The sequence below is a fragment of the Perognathus longimembris genome, chromosome 2 (genome assembly GCF_023159225.1).
Source record: "Perognathus longimembris pacificus isolate PPM17 chromosome 2, ASM2315922v1, whole genome shotgun sequence".
Classification (NCBI taxonomy): domain Eukaryota; kingdom Metazoa; phylum Chordata; class Mammalia; order Rodentia; family Heteromyidae; genus Perognathus; species Perognathus longimembris.
In genome coordinates this window covers 85,345,952-85,366,256 of record NC_063162.1, presented here as the reverse complement: position 1 = coordinate 85,366,256, position 20,305 = coordinate 85,345,952, and the positions used below count along the sequence as shown (strand labels likewise).

General features: G+C 52.9%; 1 protein-coding gene across 5 annotated transcripts; it reads right to left on the bottom strand.

Annotated features, from left to right (window-relative positions):
* Positions 1–1,835: 1,835 nt before the first annotated feature.
* Positions 1,836–19,724, bottom strand: LOC125346790 (homeobox protein Hox-A9). Of its 5 annotated transcripts, none has more exons than XM_048339632.1 (3): positions 12,936–15,963; positions 11,719–11,770; positions 1,836–3,195 (listed from the first exon to the last, which is right to left on the bottom strand). In XM_048339632.1, exons 1-3 carry the CDS (start codon positions 13,894–13,896, stop codon positions 2,997–2,999), a joined length of 1,212 nt encoding a protein of 403 aa, XP_048195589.1. In that variant the 5' UTR covers positions 13,897–15,963; the 3' UTR covers positions 1,836–2,996. The 5 variants fall into 5 exon arrangements, with proteins under 5 accessions (XP_048195589.1, XP_048195591.1, XP_048195590.1 ...); XM_048339633.1 differs by lacking the exon at positions 1,836–3,195 and adding an exon at positions 19,246–19,724 and having other exon boundaries at positions 11,277–11,770; positions 12,936–13,553; XM_048339634.1 differs by lacking the exons at positions 11,719–11,770; positions 12,936–15,963 and adding an exon at positions 4,311–6,591 and having other exon boundaries at positions 1,836–3,235.
* Positions 19,725–20,305: the final 581 nt, after the last annotated feature.

The window sequence follows — 20,305 nt, the reverse complement described above, 5'->3', positions numbered from 1 at the left end:
ACTAGACGGTCACCAAAGGTAGCTTCTCGCCCAATTTTCACTCGCCTACATTTACTGTCATGTATTAAAAACCGGCCACATCCCGGGTTTCTTTGCTCCCTCTGCGGTGCTGACTCTCCCGGCCCTGAATCCAGCCCCGAACCAAGGGTGCAGGTTTCCAGGGACGTCTGGGGTGCGGACCCCAGGACCCGTGGCGACCGTGTGTGTACCCCCTGCACGCCGTCTGCAGGGGCGTCAGGTCCACCGGCATCCGGCCTCGTGTCCCTCCACCGGTGAGGGGGGTCCTCGCGCGCCTCGTTGACCAAAGGCCTGTGCCGGGCTGCGGACGATGACCCCGGAGCCGTACCCGCGCTTGGAGCTTCAGCCCCGCAGCCACAGTGCCGCTGCAGCTCCCGCAACGCGCCGCCTTCGGGATGGGGCTTGGCGATCGGTGAGGATTAGGCCAGCCCTCGGAGCATGCTTGTATCCCATAATAGCTTCCAGCTTAGCGTGAGCCGCACGGAAAATATATGGCTGCTGTTCGCTCAGGTCTGGGGCTCCATTCCAGAAAGAATCGCGTCAAGTCGACATCTTAGGAAATTTCCAGGGTCGCGGCGGCGGGAGATGGCGGCTCGAGCGCCTCTTGCGTGGAGCCACACTGCCATCTGCTGGTCATATTTTGGAACTGCAGCTCAGCAGCCCCAGCCGGCCTGAAGTTCGGCTTCCTGGGCTACCTCACAGCTTTCTCATCCCAAAGGCAGGCGGGGCAAGAGTCCAAACCCTGGGGGTCTTCATGGGATCCGGAATCTACCCTGTGGAGCTGGCACACCCCATAAAAAGAGGGCTGTTTCCGCAGCCGCTTTATCGGCGGCAGACAGAGCAAACAAATGAAAGGGCTTTGGTAGAATACCCTAATTGGGGCTGGACAGTTGTAAACTCATTAAGGGCCGAATTCCAGACGGTTCGCAGACCCGGCCTTTATGACACACTCTTACTGCCCATTCTTTGAAGTTCTTTCTGTCTGCGACAACACAGGGCGTCCCAACCTGCTTGCCTGTTGAGGGTGGGGGTGAGCGGACTCCCCATCCACTTACACCGGGTTCCCCGTTCACGTGTCAGAACTTTGCAAGACTGAGGTAGTTAGAAGAGCCAGAGAAGAAAGGGGGCTGGGGAGAAGCGAGGCCGAACCCTCCGTCCACATCTGGAAGGGTCTTGGGCCTCCAAAGTTGTGGCTGTTCTCCCCACAGCCCTTTACACCCCATAAATGGTAACGGCCCTCATTTTCTTTTATGGTGCTTCGGGGCTCCTCGGCTGGGCTGCCTCCGTCCTGCCTCTGTCTGGATCTCAGGACCAGCTTGCTGGGTAGGATGCGGATTGTCCCTGGCTGGCCAGGTTGGCAAGATCGCTTGCAAGTCCCCATACCTCTGCGCCTGCAGCCACGCCGGGTCTTCTGTTTGCCAGATCAGAGCCCAGGGCTGCGGGTCCCTAGGCATCTCCGTGGGGCCAAGTTTGGGAAACTTGAACCACTATGAGGAAAGAGTGGTCTTTTCTGCCGCTATATGAGGACCCCTGACTTAGCTTCTCCGAGATTGCCCCGCATCCCTTCCAATAGACACCAGGCCTGAAAGCTGGCCAGGCTGCCCAGCCGCCCATAGGCCTTCCTGGTCATCCCCCACGGTATGAGCCACCAGGCTCCAGGCAGGGTTGGGGGAGTTTGAGCCTGACGGGGATTGGTTGTAGCAGGTTCCCAAAGCAAAATTGAGGCTCTTTCTGTAGTTCCCCCCCCCCCCCCCAGAGACACTGCCCTGGACCCCCTAAGCCAGAGAAGAAGAAACAAAGACCAAATCCACGAAAATATATAGAAAAGAATCAATATATTTTATTTGGCAAAAAGTTAAATATTTCAACACAACAATTTGGTCAGTAGGCCTTGAGGTAACTATTGCAAAATATACAGTGTATGTTCAGCCCAATGGAAACCCAAAATTCATCAAGGATACAAATGTACAGCAGCTCAGTGGCGGTTTATGGTGTATAATTTATTATCAATAAAATTAACTCCATTACAATAATCATTCATTTTTCCCCAATTAAAATTAAGTGTAAACCATAGGTAGCAACCATGTGCACATATGTATAGCTCCGAATTTCCTCGCTGTTCCTCTGGTGCAAAACAAAACAGAAAAACAATATTCAAGCTTATCTGATTATGAATTTTTTCTTGATATATAGATTATATATACAATGGACAAGGCAGAACTATATAGCATTAGAGACCAAGATGCCTCCGTTTCAAAAGTGAAGAAACCACGAATCTATGCATCCCGGAGAACTAACAACACCCCCCCCTTTTTTTCAAATTTTATTTCGTTGGAAAATCCTTATCACTAGTTTACAATTATAGGTTAAGAGCCTAGTTATTACAGAAAACGGGTATCCCACTACAGAGCTATACTCTATGCAACTGTTCCCTCCCCCCATAAACAACCTGAGTTTAAATTGAATTCTAGCTTCCACAAACACAACGGGTCGCCACCCAGCACAGAAGTTTGAGTCACAAAACATAATTACCACAATAAAACACAGTATTCAAGTATGTGGGCAGAGAGATCTACCCCAACAAAGAGCAAATTAAATTAACTACATAACTAAAACTATACAGCCCGCCATCAACAGTTGTGCATTATAAAAAGGTAGTTTTTTTCCTTTTGTTTTAAGTCAGGAGCAGGTAGATTTTTTTTTTTTTTAGTATATACAAGCTAGCACGCACAGCCATCAGCGATCATGCCCTCCTTTTGAATTTTTTTGTCTTACAAAAAATGGAAAGCATACAATACCTCCTCCATCAAAGCCGAAAGCCTAGGAGCCAGCCTGAGCAGGATTTGGGGGAGACCTGGGGTTTAGAGCAGCTTTGTGCGAGGGCCTGAGGCTGGGGTGGGAGGCGAGAGGAAGGGGGGCAGCCCGTCCTTTCACTTTCTCTCTAGCTTGCTCGGTTTTCTAACTCAACCCACGTCGCATCACTCGTCTTTTGCTCTGTCCTTGTTGATTTTCTTCATTTTCATCCTGCGATTCTGGAACCAGATCTTGACCTGCCTCTCGGTGAGGTTGAGCAGCCGGGCCACCTCGTACCTCCGGTCCCGGGTGAGGTACATGTTGAACAGGAACTCCTTCTCCAGCTCCAGCGTCTGGTGCTTGGTGTAGGGGCAGCGCTTCTTCCTCGTGGAGCGCGCGTGAAGCCAGTTGGCCGCCGGATTATCTGGGGATGGAGGGTGGGGGGGAAGAGAGAGAGTGGATTTAGAAGAAGGAGAAGCACCGTGCCCGGTGCGAAGGAGCCTCGGGCGGGTCTCCGCCGATCCAAACGAAGTGCGGGCTGGGGCTGAATTGTTGGGAAAGGCCGCCGAGCCTCCTACACAATGGCACCCTGGCGGACAGACGAACGGTCACTTAGGACCGCCGGCAGTAAAACCTCGGCCCCCCTCCCTCCTGCCGCCCACCTTCCTCGTCCTCTGCTCTCGGATCCCCTCCTCTCCTGCCCCCCATTCTGTACACTCTGGGAAGCGAGTGCACACGTGAAATCTCTCCTCTCCCGTGTCCTTTGCCAGGCCGAGGGGCCGCCCGGGATTCCCAGAGCGGCTCGGGATGGCTCTCCTTCCTCTCGCCGTCTCTTCTCCCGGGCGGGCCTCCTTCTCTCCACGCCTTATTTGACCTTCCTGGAAGGCCGCCGGGGCGAGGCCCACAGGGGACCCCCCCCCCCCCAGGCTCATGATCACGTTCCCAGGGGATTTCAATCCTCTCGCACGGGACTCTCCGGGCCTGATCGCCCCCAACGGCCTCATCTAGGGCAGGATTTACGCCTCTGCCCCCGGACCAAGGCGAGAAGTGGAGGAAATCGGCGCCCCCCACCCCCCCCCCCGCGCCAACCACGCGTCCCGGGGCAGCTGCCCCCGGCCCGACGCGGCATCCACCAACAACTGAGACGCGCAAAACAGTCTCCAGACGCGCTGCTTTCGGAGAACCCCCAAAGTATCCGTGTCCGGGGCGGCCCGGGAGAGGGGCGCCGGGTGCTGGCTCCGCCGTCGCGGCCGCCCCGCCCCCTGGTGCAGCCGCGGCTGCCGGCTCCTCTTCCCTCGGCCCCGCAGGCCTGCCTCGGTACAGTTGTCTGGACTTGGGGGCCCCCCCTCATCAGTGGTGTCCCACACACTCCTGGTGTGGGCTCTCCGGAGCTCTCAGCGAGGACGAAGGCTAGCTCCTCCAGAGAAAGCTGGGAGGACCGGCAGATCCTGGAGGCCGGCGTGGAGGCGGCGGCCGGGCTGGAGGGAGGAGACACTTACTGGGGTCGATGGGGGGCTTGTCTCCGCCGCTCTCATTCTCTGCATTGTTTTCGGAGAAGGCGCCTTCGCTGGGTTGTTTTTCTCTATCAACTGGAGGAGAACCACAAGCATAGTCAGTCAGGGACAAAGTGTGGGTGTCAAGCGTGGGACAGTCACCCCTTCTGGCCGACAGCGGTTCAGGTTTAATGCCATAGGGCCGGCTGGAGGGCAAGCCCGCGAAGGAGAGCGCGCCGGGCGCGGGCTCCAGCCAGGAGCGCATGTACCTGCCGTCCGGCGCTGCCGCCGCCACGGGCGCCTGGGGGTGCACGTAGGGGTGGTGGTGGTGGTGGTACACGGCCGCGGGCACGGCGTTGGCGCCCGCCGCGTGCACCGGGTTCCACGAGGCGCCGAACACCGCCGCCTTGGACTGGAAGCTGCAAGGGCTGAAGTCGGGGTGCTCGGCCAGCGCGGGGGCCTGCCGTGGGGGCTGGCCCAGAGCCCCCGGCGCGTAGCGGCTCGCGCTCAGCTCCTCGGCGGCGTCCGTGCCCAGCAGGAACGAGTCCACATAGTAGTTGCCCAGGGCCCCCGTGGTGGCCATGGCCGTACCCTGCGCCTGGCCCGCCCGGCCGGCCTGACCCGCGGAAATTATGAAACTGCAGATTTCATGTAACAACTTGGTGGCACCGGGCGGGGGGGGGGGGGGAAGTACAGTCACCTAATAAGTTGCCGGCGCCCGCGCCCCCATTGGCCACGCGCGTCACGTGCCCGCCCGGCAGAACAATAACGCGTAAATCACTCCGCACGCTATTAATGGCCCGGTGTTTTGCAGTCATAATTTTTATAGCAAAAGCCATATGTTTTTATGCAAAGGGATCGCACCGCTCCACAATCGGGTTTGTTTTAATTGTGGCCAACGAAGATTAAAAGATCAAATGTGGCCTTGCCTCTGGACTCTCTCCCCTGCCCTCCTAATACACACACACACACACACACACACACACACACACACTTCTTAAGCGGACTATTTTATATCACAATTAATCACGCCATCAGGAAGGCGCGGGTCCTCGTGCGAGTGCGGCCAGCGGAGCCCCCTCATATAAAATTAGACAATAATTGAAGCCATAAAAAAGCAGCCAAATCGCATTCTCACTCTACTGTATTTAAATCTATATTTATGATATTTCATAAGGAGTTATTGTTTCAGAAGCCACACAGGCTGGTAGGAAGTCGAGAACGACCAACAGATTCGTTTGCCTTGCTGTGGCTCCCAGCAGTAAAAATTTATGAGAACTTGGAAAGGTTAAATTAGACTGTTGTGTTTGGTTGGTAAGCGCCCTGTAAATAATCCTCCCGGTCCTCTGAGATGCGAGTTTCCCCTGGCCAGCCAGAAAAAGTCAAATTCAACTCAGTCGTCACCCCAGAGTCACCAACACCCACCAGTCTTGCTCTGCAGGTTCGGGCCACCAAAGGGAAACGCCACCTGGATCGGATCGGCCACCCTCCCTGCCCCAGCCTGCCAGACTGCGCAAGCAGACGTCCAGGCAGGCCCCAACACCACTCTTTTTCTGCCAGCAAGGCACCCACGGAGGAACTGGCAAAGAGGGGAGCCACCAGCTATCCCTAAGGTGAAAGTTTGGAAGGCTTGCTTGTGCCAGGAACTCGACCCTGCCCACAACCCTGCGCGACTACACGCCCCAACGCATATTTTGCGTGACCAGCAGGGATTAACCATCCATGGGAGAAGGCGAAGAGGGTATCCTGTGCACCACTAATGCTAAGGTCTGCAAGCTTGGAGAGAAAAATTACCAAGCAACATTAATGAGGAGTGCACTTGCCTAAGAGATTCCCTTGGCTGGGGTAGCGGTCAGGGACTCAATGGGAGTCCTTCACAGACAGATCCTTCCTTCTTCCTTCCTTTCTGGCCACCGCCCGGCCTCTGCCTTGGTTGCCCATGGAATCAAGGAGCAGAGAATCATAGGGCCTAAAGCAAAGCAATCGCAGCTCAAGTCCAGGGCTAAAAATTAAAACGGAGGGTGGGGGGAGGATGGAGGGCACACAGGGCATTGACTTTAATCCTATCATTTGGTCAGCCAAATTGAAGAGGCTATTTCTCACCCTTCATAGTCTTCAGGGGAGAGAGAGTAAATAAAAGGCTCCTGCCACTTTTGTTAATTGGGGGGGAAAATCTCTCTTTTTTTTTTTTTTAAAAAAGCAGTGACTTCTAGAAACCGGGTAATTAAATTCACATGTAAATACTATGTGTCCAGGGGTGTGTTTCTCATTAGCCCACTTCCCCGGAGGTGAGGCCATGGGCCTCAGGCTCTCTGTCTCTGTCTCTGTCTCTGTCTCTCTCTCTCCTCCCTCCTCATTGAAAGTAATCACCCCTAAATATCCTGACACATCCCCAACCCAGGCAGCAGAAACCCCCCAATACTAGGGCTCTACAGCAAAAGGAGATGCCAAGCCATGCACATGTGGATGGGTACCCCTCTCTCCACCTTGGGTCTGGAAGACACAAAAAAGTGGCCAACAATGAACTCGGACGATGTGGCCTGTCAGGGCTGCCTCAGCCTTCTCTACCAGAGTATTTTCCTTTCGTTCAAATTTCTCTGCATCATATCCACCCTTCACAGGAACCCAAGGTGTCCTAAATCTCCGGGAGTCACTGGGAACTCTGGGTATTTTCATTTAAAAAAATCACCTCAGAGGAAAACTTTGCCACTCATTTTAACAGAAGAGGATATCTGGCTATCTTTTCCTGTGTGTATGTGCTTGGGTGTGTGTGTGCGCGCATGCACGTGCGTGTGTGTATGTGTGTGCCCAGAAAATACATAGATTATTTTTTAAGAAGAAAGACTGTCTCTTTAAATAGCTTTCATTCCCAAATAGGAAGATTATGAAATAATTAGCAAGTATCGGCTGTTAAGCAGCTGTTTAATGGTGCCTAGAAGCCAGGAGAAAATCACAAAACCAAATATTCTCCTTCTTGAGCACAGTGGTTTAAAGTTAACATATTCAAACTTTTGTGCCGCTTTTATTTTGGAAGAGAAAGAGATCGGGAGTAGATTTAAAAATTACAAATGGGTGCAACTACAAATTCCTTAAGGAAAAGTCTGCTTAAAATCTTGATCTCTAAAGTAAATCAGGAAAAAGGCAGGGAGAAGTTGAAAGAGACTGGAAGTGCGAGCATTTCAGATAACAGGTTTGTGGCTGAGCAAGTAAACAATTCCTGGCCTGAGCTGAGAGAAGGAAGTACACTTCTATGGGAATGAGCAAAGTGTGTGTGTGTGTGTGTGTGTGTGTGTGTGTGATGAAGAAGAAGGGATGGTTTGTTTTCAGTTTTCAGAATTGAGAATAGCCTGGCTCCCATCAATAGATTACAAATGGAACAAGGACTCAAGTTTGTATACCAATAGTTCTTGAATTTCAGATTCCTTTGCCTATTTGAGATACACTGGTGTTTGAAAGGGTCTCCTTCAGCACTGAGCTGTACAAGGGAGCCCTATCTAAAATATCAGAACCCAAATGCAGCTGGTAAGCAAGAAGGTTTTGCTCTAGCAGGATTTCTCTCATCGTGGTCAAAGCCTGCCTTAGGATCAGCCCGTCTGGAAGGGGCAGCAAGGCGCTTCCCTGAGGAGGTATCCTAATGATCAGACTCCACCAGAGCTGAGCCTCTGCCTGGTCCTAATATCCGCCAGTGAGGCTGGCCAAGTCCTGCTTGCCTCCCGCGTGGGCACACAAAGACGCTAGCAGTGCCCCCTAATTGAGTCTCCGGGCAGCCCGCGAAAACCCGAGCCGTGCCCCCCCAATCGGGTCTCCAGGCAGCCGTTAGCGACCGGCAGAGAAGGAACGCAAGGCCGCCGCCATCCGGTCGTGATCATAACCGAGGCCTTGTCTACTCAGGCACACCGGCCCAAACCCCACGGTCCCGTACAGTCGCCCCCACACACCCCTTCCTTGGCAGACTACAACATTCACTTAAGCACTCAGAAAAAAAAAAAAAAACAAAAAACGAGGCCCCCAGGCTTTCCCCTAGCCATCCCTTCTTCCTTCTTGAAGTATAATTTGTGAAGGAGATGAGGCCTTGGGATAGAAAAAATGGGAGAAAAACCGGAGATGAAAAACATAGAGGAAAAAAAAAAGAAATAAGGAGCAAAGAGAAGAAACGTGAAAGATAAAAGAGGAAGGAAGGAGAGAGGAAAGCAAAAACAGAGAAAGAGACCGTGGCGACCCCCGGGAACAGAAGGCACAGTGTGAGAGAAGGGGAAGTGACAAGGCCAGGATCCCAGTCCCAGTCTCTTTCTTCACCGCTTGGTTCTCCATTGGCAAAGGGATCTTTTCCGAGCTCACACTGGGTATGGTGTGTGTGTGTGTGTGTGTGTGTGTGTGTGTGTGTGTGTGTGTGTGTGTGTATTTCAGCCTTGCAGAAGAATGGCGGGGTCTTGGACCAGCAGCACCCGGCCTACAGTAGAGAAAGCTCAGGATGCAAAGTGAGCGCCCCTGACCTTGAATGGCCCGGGGCCCAGAATTCTTACCACGCCCCCGGCGTCCGAAGAGTAGCCGCTAACCTGACCGTACCTGCTCCCAGCCAGGTGGGGGGTGGGGGGAGAAGGCGAGGCCGGCTAGCTGGCACAGCGCTGAGGAAGACACGCAGCTCCTGCATAGGGAAAGCCGAGGTTGCCACCGCAGGCCTGGCACGGCCTGAGCCAAGATGCCCCGCCTGGCGGGCCCCCGCGCGCACAGGTACCTGGAGACGATTTCAACTGAAGTAATGAAGGCAGTATCGTGCTGTCGAGAGAAAGGTGGATCCCAACAACAGGAAACTACCTAAATCACCGACCAGTTCTGGAGCTGCCCGCGCGGGGCTGCCTCGCTCGCAGCCGCTGCCACTGCCGCCGCCACTGCCGCCGCCAAGGAGAGAACCCTGCGATCGTGCCCGGCCCAGCCCCTGGGCAACCCGCGCCCGCCACTGCCACAGAGTGGCCCGGGCGGCCGCCAGATCCCGAGTAAGGTTAGCCCGGGAGAAGGGGAGAAGGCAGAAGAGAGGGAGAGGGAGGGCGGAAGGGAAGGCAAAGCAGAGGAAAAAGGAAGGAGGGGGAGTTGGGGAGACCGGCGGGGAACGAGCTCTGGCGGTGCTGGTTTCCCAAATCGCGCTGCTTAGCAAACCAGCGCCGAGTGGCGGCAGTCTTAGGCGACTGAGAAACGCTAAGGACGGCACGACACCGGGTCGGGTCCTTCCGCCTTGGCCGCGGCCTCCCGCGCTCGCTCCCCGCAGCCACTCGCTCTCCCCCCTCTCTAGCTCCCAGCCTCCAGCCCGCCCGCCTAGGCGCGCGCTCCCGCGCTCCATCCCCCCCCCCCCTTGAGCGTCTCCCGCCCCCCCCCCCACCTCTGGCGAGCAGGAAACGCGTGGCCCCGCAGAGGGCCGCCAGGTGGGGGAGGCCTGCTGGGGGCGGGGGTGGCCCTGGACAGCCGGACCAGGGTCCACCTAGCCTCTGCCGCAGAAGCTTTAGCGAGGTGCAGTGCGCTTGGCCTGCTCCCCGGATTTAGGCTAAGGGTCAATCTGGGACCCAGGCACCCGAAAAGTCACTTGCTTCTGAGAGCCTTTCCAGGGCTCCCGAAAGAAATCCTGTTTAGCTTCCTCTGTCTATGCACCTCCCCTCTCAACTGAAACCACTGGTCCAAGACAGCCACAATCCAGATATACTAGCAAGTCATAAAACTGAACAAAAGCCGACAAACCTTACGGCACCAGGGCTATAGGGCCCAGACAAATTACGACCGTCTAGGTAATATTTAAATAGATGCCTAAAGTAATTGCAGGGGGCTCAGGCTAGTCCTCCTGTTGTAAAAGTGGTGGACAGGATAAAGCGGAAGGTGAAGATAAGAAGTCAAAAAAGAGGTAAAATTTTAAAAAGCTTCATTCCACAGCTTTTATTCTATAAGAACATAAACATCATCTTTTTTCACGCACAGCAGCAATACAATATTAATTTATTCTGATTTAAGATTAGAAGTAAATAAAGCTAGAACTAACATTTATAATAACGATAGAATGCATTTGCTTAAAACAAGATTGGCATTTTTCATAATAATAGACATTTATACAGATTTGTATTTATAGTTTTTTCTTTTTCTGCACCTACAGGTTTGACCCTTTTATGCATGTAACTTCACAGTATAAAGGAAATCCAAACAATATCTCCCTTTTCTCATTTCTCTGCCTGCCAAAGCCCTTCCATGAATTTCAGAAAGATCCCAACCCCCCCAAAAAAATGAATTAAAAAGAAAAAAAAAGCCCAACTCCACACAATAGGGAGAATCATGGTGTGCTTTTCCTATGTTACCAGTGGCAACAATTTTAATGACAAAGCCCCACTAATTCCACATATATAAACAAAACTACATTATTTATCAACAGCCAGAAGGATATGAAAATTCAGAGGTAAGAGAAATTTTCAGTCAGGCAATGCAAGACCTTACATGAACTGGAAGAGAGGTTTCCTTCTGTTGGCCATTCCTTTTTGCATTTAAAGCTGGGATATCTTACAGAGGGAGAAAAAAAATTAATCTTTCTGATTCTCACTTTTTCAATCAGCCCAAGTCAAGCCCTTCTGCCAACCTGCGTGACCATGCCTGTATGTATGCCCTTCTGTTAGCCAAGAAAGAAAAGAAGAAAGAAAAAAAAAAAAGAAGCCTAGGGCCCTATGTCCCCTGATTGAACACAGCCCACTATTCCAGGCAGGCATGCGGTGGTGGCTCCTTGCACCATGACCTCAAGCCAGACACCTCTGTGCCGACAATGGGACTTCGGCCTTCTGGCTAGGTTTGATCCAGGCTGAGCAGGAAACCACCTCAGTGAAGAAGGACAGAGGCCATTTCAAGCAGTGGGCCATTTCAAGACAGCAAACCCAGCCCAGTCAGGACTTGACACTTAGGACAATATCTATCTCTATAGAATTTTGGCGCGATATGGCTTTTTCCCCCAGAAAACAAGTAAACCAGCACCAAGCAAACAGACAAACAAAGAAACAAAGTCAGAACAAACCAGCCCTGCACAGATGTAATGGCCCTGGAGATGGCGAGTGTGGGAGGGAGGAATGGGGCTCCAGCACAGGTGCGAGTTCTGGGGCAGAGGCTGAAGACAGGGGGGGTGGGGGAGACCTTCGCTCTGGAAGCCCAAACATGGCTTCTCCCGAAGCTTCATCAGGAAAAATTAAAATTGGCTGTGAGCTCCCGGATCCGATTTTCTCGGTTCATTTTCTTCAGTTTCATCCTGCGGTTCTGAAACCAGATTTTCACTTGTCTGTCCGTGAGGTGGACGCTGCGGCTGATCTCTAGGCGCCGCTCTCGAGTAAGGTACATGTTGAACAGAAACTCCTTCTCCAGCTCCAGCGTCTGGTGCTTGGTGTAGGGGCAGCGTTTCTTCCGGCCGCTCTTTGCTGTGAGCCAGTTGGCTGCATTTTCGCCTTTGGAATTGCCTGGCGGTTAAGAGAATACAGAGAAGGTTAAGTGGAGGCCATTGGAGCTGCAAGCAGGGGTTGAACTGTGGACATCGTTCCCATAAGAGGGATGCCCTCAGTCACACAGAGAGGGTTATGTCCTCCTTTGCCTTGAGGAGAACAAGCAGTTCCTCCAAAAGTCATGCCAAGATAGGGTGGGCCTGAAATCCACCCTCACATTCCCAATTTGTATGTTCCCTCAAACACCTGTTTTAGCAAGAGCTGTTGGAGGTGCTTGTAGAATAAAAGGCTCAAAGGGCAGGCTGTACATCTTGAACTTAACGCCTTTCTTTGCATTCCTGATGCCCTATGGCAGGCAAGTATTTCCGGCAGCCTCCAGGCTGGGGCATCCTTACTTGGATGGCAGACCTGCAACCCCACTGTCTCACCCCAGAGTCCCCTTTGATGGCCCAAGACCTGATGAGAAAGAGAAGGGTATAGAGTTGGGTCAATAGGAAAGTCACAAAAAAATTATTTGATTTGGGGGTCAAGGGCCCTCCTCGCGTCCGGGCAGGAGCCAGAGGTGAGCAGCTGGGCGATTCTGAATTCCAGGGAAAGCTAAATAGCTCCTCTCCTGCTTTCAGTTCAGGGCCCAGACGTCCGGGCCGGATTTGCCTTTTTTTTTTTTTCTTCCTCTCAACAAGGATTCCCGCCCCTCCAGCAACTTTGAAAAAGGCATGGGGGATCGTAAACTCGAACTTCGCCGGTTAATGGGCTTATTTATTGGCGCTGGCGGCTGCTTATTTTGGATGCCTTACAAACATCCGTGCTATCTGCGGGCGAGCCGCTCTCCTTCCCTCCCCCTCCCCCCCGCGGGGGCCGCGCCGCGCAGGCTGGGCCGGGAACCAGGACTTGGGGTGCTCCGGGCCACAAGCAAGAGCAGGCACCGGAGGAGGGCTGCTCGCTGGTGTCGTCGCCCAGAGTCAGGGTGAGCTGGGGCCAGCGCTGAGGACATCTTGATGTGGGGCGCTAAGGCGGACATGAATTTTTACTGCGTCCCCACGCCCAAATATTAAAAAGCAAGTTCACAAGGTCAGCCTGCCAACAGCTTGGGCCAAGGCCGGCCGGCTGCTGCGCGGGCTCCCGGTTCTTGGGTCTGACCGTCTGCCCGCCTGACTGCAGCCCTGTGGCGCGCCCCGCTTACCCAGGGCGTCCTTCTCCGGCGAGGCTTTGCTGCTCTCGGAAGGGGCCGGGGAGAGGTCCTCCGCCGCCGACGAGGACGCGTGCGCCTCCTCGTCGCCCTGCGAGCTGCCGCCGCCGCAAACCAACGTGGGGGGTGGCGGAGAATCCAGGGCTCCTTCCTTCCGGGGCGCTTCGGCCGAGCCCGAGGCGAGTGCGGGCGGAGGATCGAAGCCGCGACCCGGAGGCTGCGCAGGGAAGGGGCCAGCGCCCAGCTGCTGCGCGCCGCCGCCGCCGCCACTGCCGTAGCCCTTGGCCGTGCCGTAGGCCTGCGAGAGGCGGAAGTAGCCGGGCACTGGTACTCCGCTGGAGGCGCCCAGGGCGCAGCCGTCCGATGGCGGACCCCGAGGATACGGGGTCAAATCGGAGGCGGCGGCCGAGCCTTTGGGGCATTTGTCTGCCGAGTCGTAGAGGCAGTAGGAGCTCTCTTCTTTGATGTTCTGTGCGAAAGAGCATGAAGTGGACTGTGGCGGGGGCTGGGATGGTTGCGGCGGGGGCGGTGGCTGCTGCTGGGGTTGCTGCTGCGGCGACGGGCCCTCCGGTGCTTCCATTCGGCAGGACCGGGGCGCCTCTAGCCACAGGTCTATGGGCGCGGGCGCATAGCCATGAGCTCCGGGACCCATGCCCCCGGTACTCCCACCGCCGCCCGGCGACGCCGCCTCATTGCGCTTGCCACCCAGTGCCGGGAAGAGCCCGCAGCTCTGCAGCCCGTAAGGCAGGTCAGTGGCCGGCGGCAGGTAGACCCCGCCGTGGGCGTAGTAACCGCCTCCGCCGCCCCCAGCGCCACCGCCACCACCGCCCGCCTCGCCTCTGCCCGAGCTGATGAGCGAGTCGACCAAAAAAGAGTTCGCGGCGGGGCTCTCCGAGCATGACATTGTTGTGGGATAATTTGGCGAAGGGAGCAGATAGCCCTTTCTGGCTGACATTTCTTGTGCAAAACATGCTGAATACGATTAGCAATCCCCCCGCACCACGGCGGACGCCCGCAGCCAATCCTGAGCCAGAGATTCCGCGCGACCACTCCCAGTTTGGTTTCGTAGGCTCGGGGCAGCTCTCCGAGGGCGCCCTCAGAGCCCGCGATTGATATAAATATGTAATCTGTATTGATAGGCCAGAAGACGCACGCCTGACACCTTGGCCCAAAGGCCAGGAGCTGTGGGGGCTGCCCCAGAGTTGCTGATGTGGGGGGGGCAGGCCCCTGGGTTTGCCCCGCCCCTACTCGGATGTGAGCCCCACGCAAGGGTCCGCTGGAAGCGCCCTTGGGCTCTGCGCAGTTAACAAGTGGGGTGTTTATGGTGCGCACTCCAGCCCGCCTTGGGTGCTCCCCAGCCCGGTTATTGAAGCGGCCTTTAGTCCCCGGTGCCCCTTGACCACTTACAGGAGGACCTGTGGGGTGGGTCTCTCTTCCTACAAAATCAGCTCGGTTGGAGGTAGCTCCATCTCTCAAATCTGGCTCCCCAAACTGGCAAACGTTGCCCTAGTGCCTTCACGACCTTCTCAGTGCCTGTAATCCAGACAGCTGGAAGATAGCTATTGCTATACTTCTGATATTTCATACAAAAGAATCCTACAAATGCAAAGATTGATTTGTGGCCCCTCCATCCCCAGCGCTGTCCTATGCCATCAGCTGAGCTAACCAGAGTTTTCTCCTCCATTGTTGTCACCTGGCTGGCCTTCTCTGCTGTTCAAGAACCTTGTTGGGTTTTCGTGAGTGGGGTGGGAATAGGCTGACAGTTGTGGACCAAAGACTTCTACACCCTAAGGCAAGGGCCAGAGTCAAGTCCAGGGCACCCCTTCCCCATCATCCTGAGGAGACACCTAGCTCTTGACCTATTGTGGAAGTAAAATACTGGCCCTAAGTCATTGCCCTTCCAGAAGGAATATGGAGCCCTGGAGAGCAAAGTTGGAGGAATGCGCCCAGCAGGCAATTCTGTCACACTGTTCTTGCCTCTCCTTTTAGCCTAGCCATTCTCAGGCTCCTAGAGGCTATGCAAAAACTAGTGTCACTACACTTCTGTCTCTCTAGGTCCCCACCCCCTTCCCTCCCTCCCCTCCAAACCCAGGGTTGGGGCAGTCCTTGTTGGAGTGGTATTTTAACAAGGCCCTGGTGGGGAAATCCATTCGCCTCCAGCCCAAGCTGGGCTTGTGGCCCTGTTATAAGAGTTCCAAGGCCAGGCCCTTCACTCAGTAGACATGGAGTCTTACTCGGGGCACTTTCTTAGCCAACTGGAAATGGCTAGCCTGCGGCCTAGCCCCCAAGTGTGGGCCTCAGACAAGGCTCAGGAAATTCGACCTTTTCCGGCCATATCAGGGGGGGAGCCCTGGAGGTCGCTGCCGCCGCGCCCCTGACCTGCCGGCTACAGGTCTCGAGAATGCCCTCAGGCTTGCCTGTCCCTCTATTTCCAGTTGGAGCTGGTTGCTGACTGCCCGGATCCCTGGAAAGAGATTACTCCGGCCTCTGCCTGGGAAAGACCCACATTGGGGTTGTCTTGTTCTAGTTCCTTCCGGAATGAAGCGATCCCAAGACAAAGCCAACCCTGAGAGGACTCCGAGGGTACCAGGGAGAGCTGGCTAAGCAGAATCCAGGTTTTCGGGCTTCCAGGATTCAAGCGTTTGCAGTCGCAGCTGCTTGGACCATGCGCACGTACCCAGAAGACATTGCCACCGCTAACACTGCTCTCTAACCAAGTCACTTCCATCTCTGTCCCTTTCGGGACTGGTTCCATGGACGGCAAATCAGCAGGCAAAGGGAGGGGATGGAGAAAGAAGAAAGGGTGAAGCAGGAGCGGGGAGGAGGAGATAGAAAGGAGAAAAGAGAGGAGACCATAACAGTAACAGCAGAATGAACCTTGAGTCCTCAAGCCGCAGCAGCAGTTTGGCAGAATCAAGATGGAATCTGTGCTGAGATACTGTTTCCTCTACTCTTTGCTTTTCGCTTACTGAGGTTTGTGGAAAGCTTGTGCCTTCGGCTAAGGCAAATTCTCATCTAGGTGGCAACCCGAGGTGAATGCTGGAAAGCCCCGCAGCACTGCAGCCTAGGTTCTGCCCATAGACTTCCGGATCTTCCTGGTCCCTACTTTGCTCACTGCTCCAGTGGAATTGGCTGAGAACATAGTGTTCAGCACTGTCACCTGAAAATGTGGAGGTCTGCCTGAAAAAGGCACTTGATTCCTCATCATTGCCTAGTGCCTCTCAGGAAAGCTCCATTACATAGGAACGTAGGTCCCAAGAATAAGGATTCCTTAAGTAGAAGGAGCCAAGCAAACCTATGGGCTAGGATTAGAGCCTAAAGCAGTGCCTATTCCAGTCCAGTTGCAGAAAGTTTAGCTCTGGCTGAAGTTTGGGAAGGACTAGGAGACATTGGACAATGTATTTGAGACAGTGGGAGCTGCTAAAGTAAAATGAAAGACAATGATATAAAATTGTCTTTCTTAACATTTTGGGATCAGAGACCCCTTTGGGAAAATCTCTAAGGCCAGTTCTGACTTTTTCTGTCAAAAAATGTCTATCTATGCATCTTCATAATTTGACCCATTATTTTCACAGACCCTTCAAAGCTTTCTCCTTGGGCTCTCTATAGCATCCAGAATATGCTTAAAATGAAAAGGCCTGCCAATTTGGTTAGTAAGATAAGCCGTCTGCCTGGCTGCAGGAAGGCCTTTCAGGTCAGTCCTAGCCAGCACCCTAAGTAGCACAGCCAAATGAGCGTCTAGGTTGGATCAGATTCCAAAGCCTGCACACGCCAAATGAGGTTAGAAAAGTCAGCTTGGGATTTCATATGCTACAGAAAGCCACACCTGGTAAAGAGTGGAAACACCGGATGCCCTGCTACCAGCATCGCTGAGACCATGGCTTTGGCACTTGAGAAAAGCGGCATGCGTTTCTCCATTGTGATTGCCCCTCTCCTTGCAGTAAACCGAATAGGTTATTTTGTGAGTGCTCTTTCTTGCTTTTGAAAAAAAAAAAAAAAGGGTATCTGCTTGTATGGGAGGCCCCTGCTGATTCAGAATCTCTACCCTAACTACCCTCACTCGGACTTGCTGAACACACAAGGAACAACAAGAAAGCCTGCAGTGCGCCACGGGGCAGACCAGCCTAATGTGGCTTGCTCAAACAGAAGAATACAAAGTGGCAGCCACTCCATTTAAACACAACCAAGTGCCTCCTCAGACCTCTCAGATGATCTGGAGCATTCTCCCATCTCAGACAAGCACTAAGGCTTTGGTGCTTCCCTAGAACACAACAGTGAGGTGTTAGACTCCTTAACAAAATATTCTATGTATCGATCTGATCTCCTTGGCTTTTCCGACATTCCCCATTCCCCAGGAGATTAAGAAAAGCTATTCAGCATAGCACGGATCTGCTTCTGTTCACTGTCTCCTACTTGCCCCTTCGCTGTTTTCCATCTTTCCCTTTCACCCTTCCTCCCAACAGCTTAATTTCTTTCTTTCTGCGAGGGTGCCTTTGACCTAAAAGCTCCCATGCCTGCTTCCGTATACCAGGCTTGCACAGTGGTTACATTGCTGCCAGAGTCTGTGCTTTATTGGGGAGTAAGTATTACCCATTTCTACCTGGTGGTAACACTTTTTTCCTCCATGGAGCCAGAGAAAAATGCCAAACTCTGGCCCATCCAAGCCTTTGGCAAGTATTGCTCTGCCTTTGACTAGATTTCAGATGCCTCTTCCTGAGAAGGCCTTTACAACAACTAGAAATAAATAATTACGAATTGTTACTGTGCAAATCATGTTCCCTTTTTTAAAAACACAAATCTCCCATCCTACATCCTGAGATTGAGACATCTAGTAAACAATTTGTATATGAAAATCATTTAAATATTTTCCAGGCTCCAAATTATTCACAAGGTTATTGGGTTGGGCTGCAGCCCCAGAAAGGAAAAATTAATGCTCTTTCTTTATATTCAACATTAACACAAAAAAATTTCAGAGTGTCTCTTAATCATGGCTTTACAAGTAACTAGAAATATTTCCCAAAAGAATCTTTAAGAATTTTAATATTTCCAGATATATTTGATATGTCTTCTTTGAAGAGATCAGGTACAATCTACTCTTAATTTTTTCTATTTTTTCCCTAAATCCAGTGACTGAGGTCACTTTTGTCACTTTTTGGGGGAAGTGTTAAGGCCTTCCCTTGAATTACAATATTCTAGAAGAAACTGAAGGCAGTTCTGGGTTTGTAGAGAGGGCTCTGGCTACAAAGTGGATATTCATTCCTTTTCATCCTTGCCCCCCCCCCCTTTTTTTCTTTTTTGACATAATTTGGAAACCTGTGTCCAACAAAGACTAGTGACCGATAGGCACACACAGACACATGTGTGTAGGAGTGCACACACATACAGCAAAACCCTCTTTTTCTTGAGAAAAGAGACTCTCTTTTCTCACTCATCTGGGGACACAAAATATTTCTAAGAAATAGATACAATATATTTAAATAAACATTTAACTATGAAAGGGGATTTACATTTGATGTCCCAAATGTAAGTTTTGATCATGTGTAACTTGTTTTATGACTACTGCTGGATGAGACATAGCCCTCATGCCCCTTTTGAAAATGTATAGGTGTATATGTTGCTCCTATGCATCTTTTCACCTTTCCAAAATACTCTAAATCTTTTTACTTTAAAATCTAGTTTTCTGGCTGCAAAAAGCCAGCCATGTTTATAAGGGCACTTTCCAAGTAAGCAACGCAGGCAGACCTCAGCAAAGGTCTCAAAAACTGAACGCGGCGTTTCCCAATCGGACTTTTTGGGGAAACAAAGGTTTCTCCCAGGCGATGGAGCAGTCTTCGGGACTATACCTACTAGAAAGCCAGTAACCTCGGGCTGCCTGCCCCAGGGAATAAGCCTGCTCAGCCCGCCACTGTTGCGGACTACTCCATTGTTTAGAGTACAAACTTTCAGTTTTCCTTAGTCCTGCCATCTTCTTTTTCCTCATCTCTCCACAACCCCGGCTCGCAGCACAGCTGGAATTCTTTCACCTAGTTGTCTCTCATCCTCAATTCATTCGGTTGATTCCCACAAGATGGATAGACCCTCTTGGGTAAGATGCTTGGGGGAAATGCTGCTACGTGGAGCTAAAGTGGACAACTTTTCCTCTTAGGCCTTCAACCTCAGGAAGCAATTGGAGAAGGGGAGCGTGAACGCCTGCCACATCGCCCCATAAAATGCACTCTGCTCCCCAGCTCTTTTTAGACATCAGCCACCTCCGCACACTCCCACCCCGATCGCCGCGCAATTGCTTAAACCTGTGGCCCCTTACCTTGACACATTTCCGAAATCACTGCCGGCGTGCAGCAGGATTCTCCACGCCGCGATGCCCGCGAGGCCTAGCGAAGGCTCCTTGCTTTAAATGACAATATCGATCGCTTCTTAAACGTGAGCACCCCCTCTTTTTTGATACGAAGGGGAACGGGACAAGTGAAATAATGTGCCGTGCTGCTCTTAGTATCAGAAGCGAACAAAGGCCAAGAATCACGCTGGGGTTCCCGGCTCCCCGGCGGCTTTGACATTGATCGGAAGTGCGCCATCTCGTGGCGGCTTAGCGCCTAGGCCCAGCCGGAGCTCCAGCTTAGTAGCCCCGGAGAAGGAAGCCGGTTCCCGGCAGAAACGAGGGAGAGAGGGAGAGGATGTGCCCAGCCTGCTGCTATTGAGATCTCATTTTTACATCTAAGAAATTGCTGCAAAACTCCAGCCGGGTTTATAGAGGCGCATTCCAAATATGCAAATTGGCCTTCCCGGGACGGGTTTACGACCACATTGTCACAGCCATCGGAGGATGGGCTTTTATAGGGCTCAGAAATCAAACCCGCGCCCGCCCGCCGCCCGCCGCCCGCCCGCGAGCAGTTCTCCTGGCTAGACTCTAGCAACTTGAGAGACTTTGGTTAATCTTTAACTATCCCAAAGGAAGTCTTTCCCTAAACCCGGACTTCCCTGCCCGCCCCCTTTAGCCCCCCAGGAGGGCCCTTGTTCCTCTCTGTGTGTCCATCAACCCAGACATTCATCTCAGGGGGTCTGTCTCACTCCCCTTTCAGCTCACTTTCCTCTGTTGAGCCAGCTAGACAAACACACAAACAAACAAACAGAGTAGAGTCTGGAGCCTGGGGCCTCTTTCCAAATGCGACCCTCTCTGTTGCTTTGGCCCAGCCTGGGTGGCTGGAGAAAGGGTGGGATGGGCAACAAAAGGCTCTGTCCTTTCGGCCTTGCCCCTCAAGGTTATGGGTGATGTCCAAATTTAAGGCAGAAGTTCAAAGGCAGCAAACAAAGAGGAAACCCAACATCTTTCTTTTCCCAAAGGGAAGCTGGGAGCTGGAGAGCAAGCT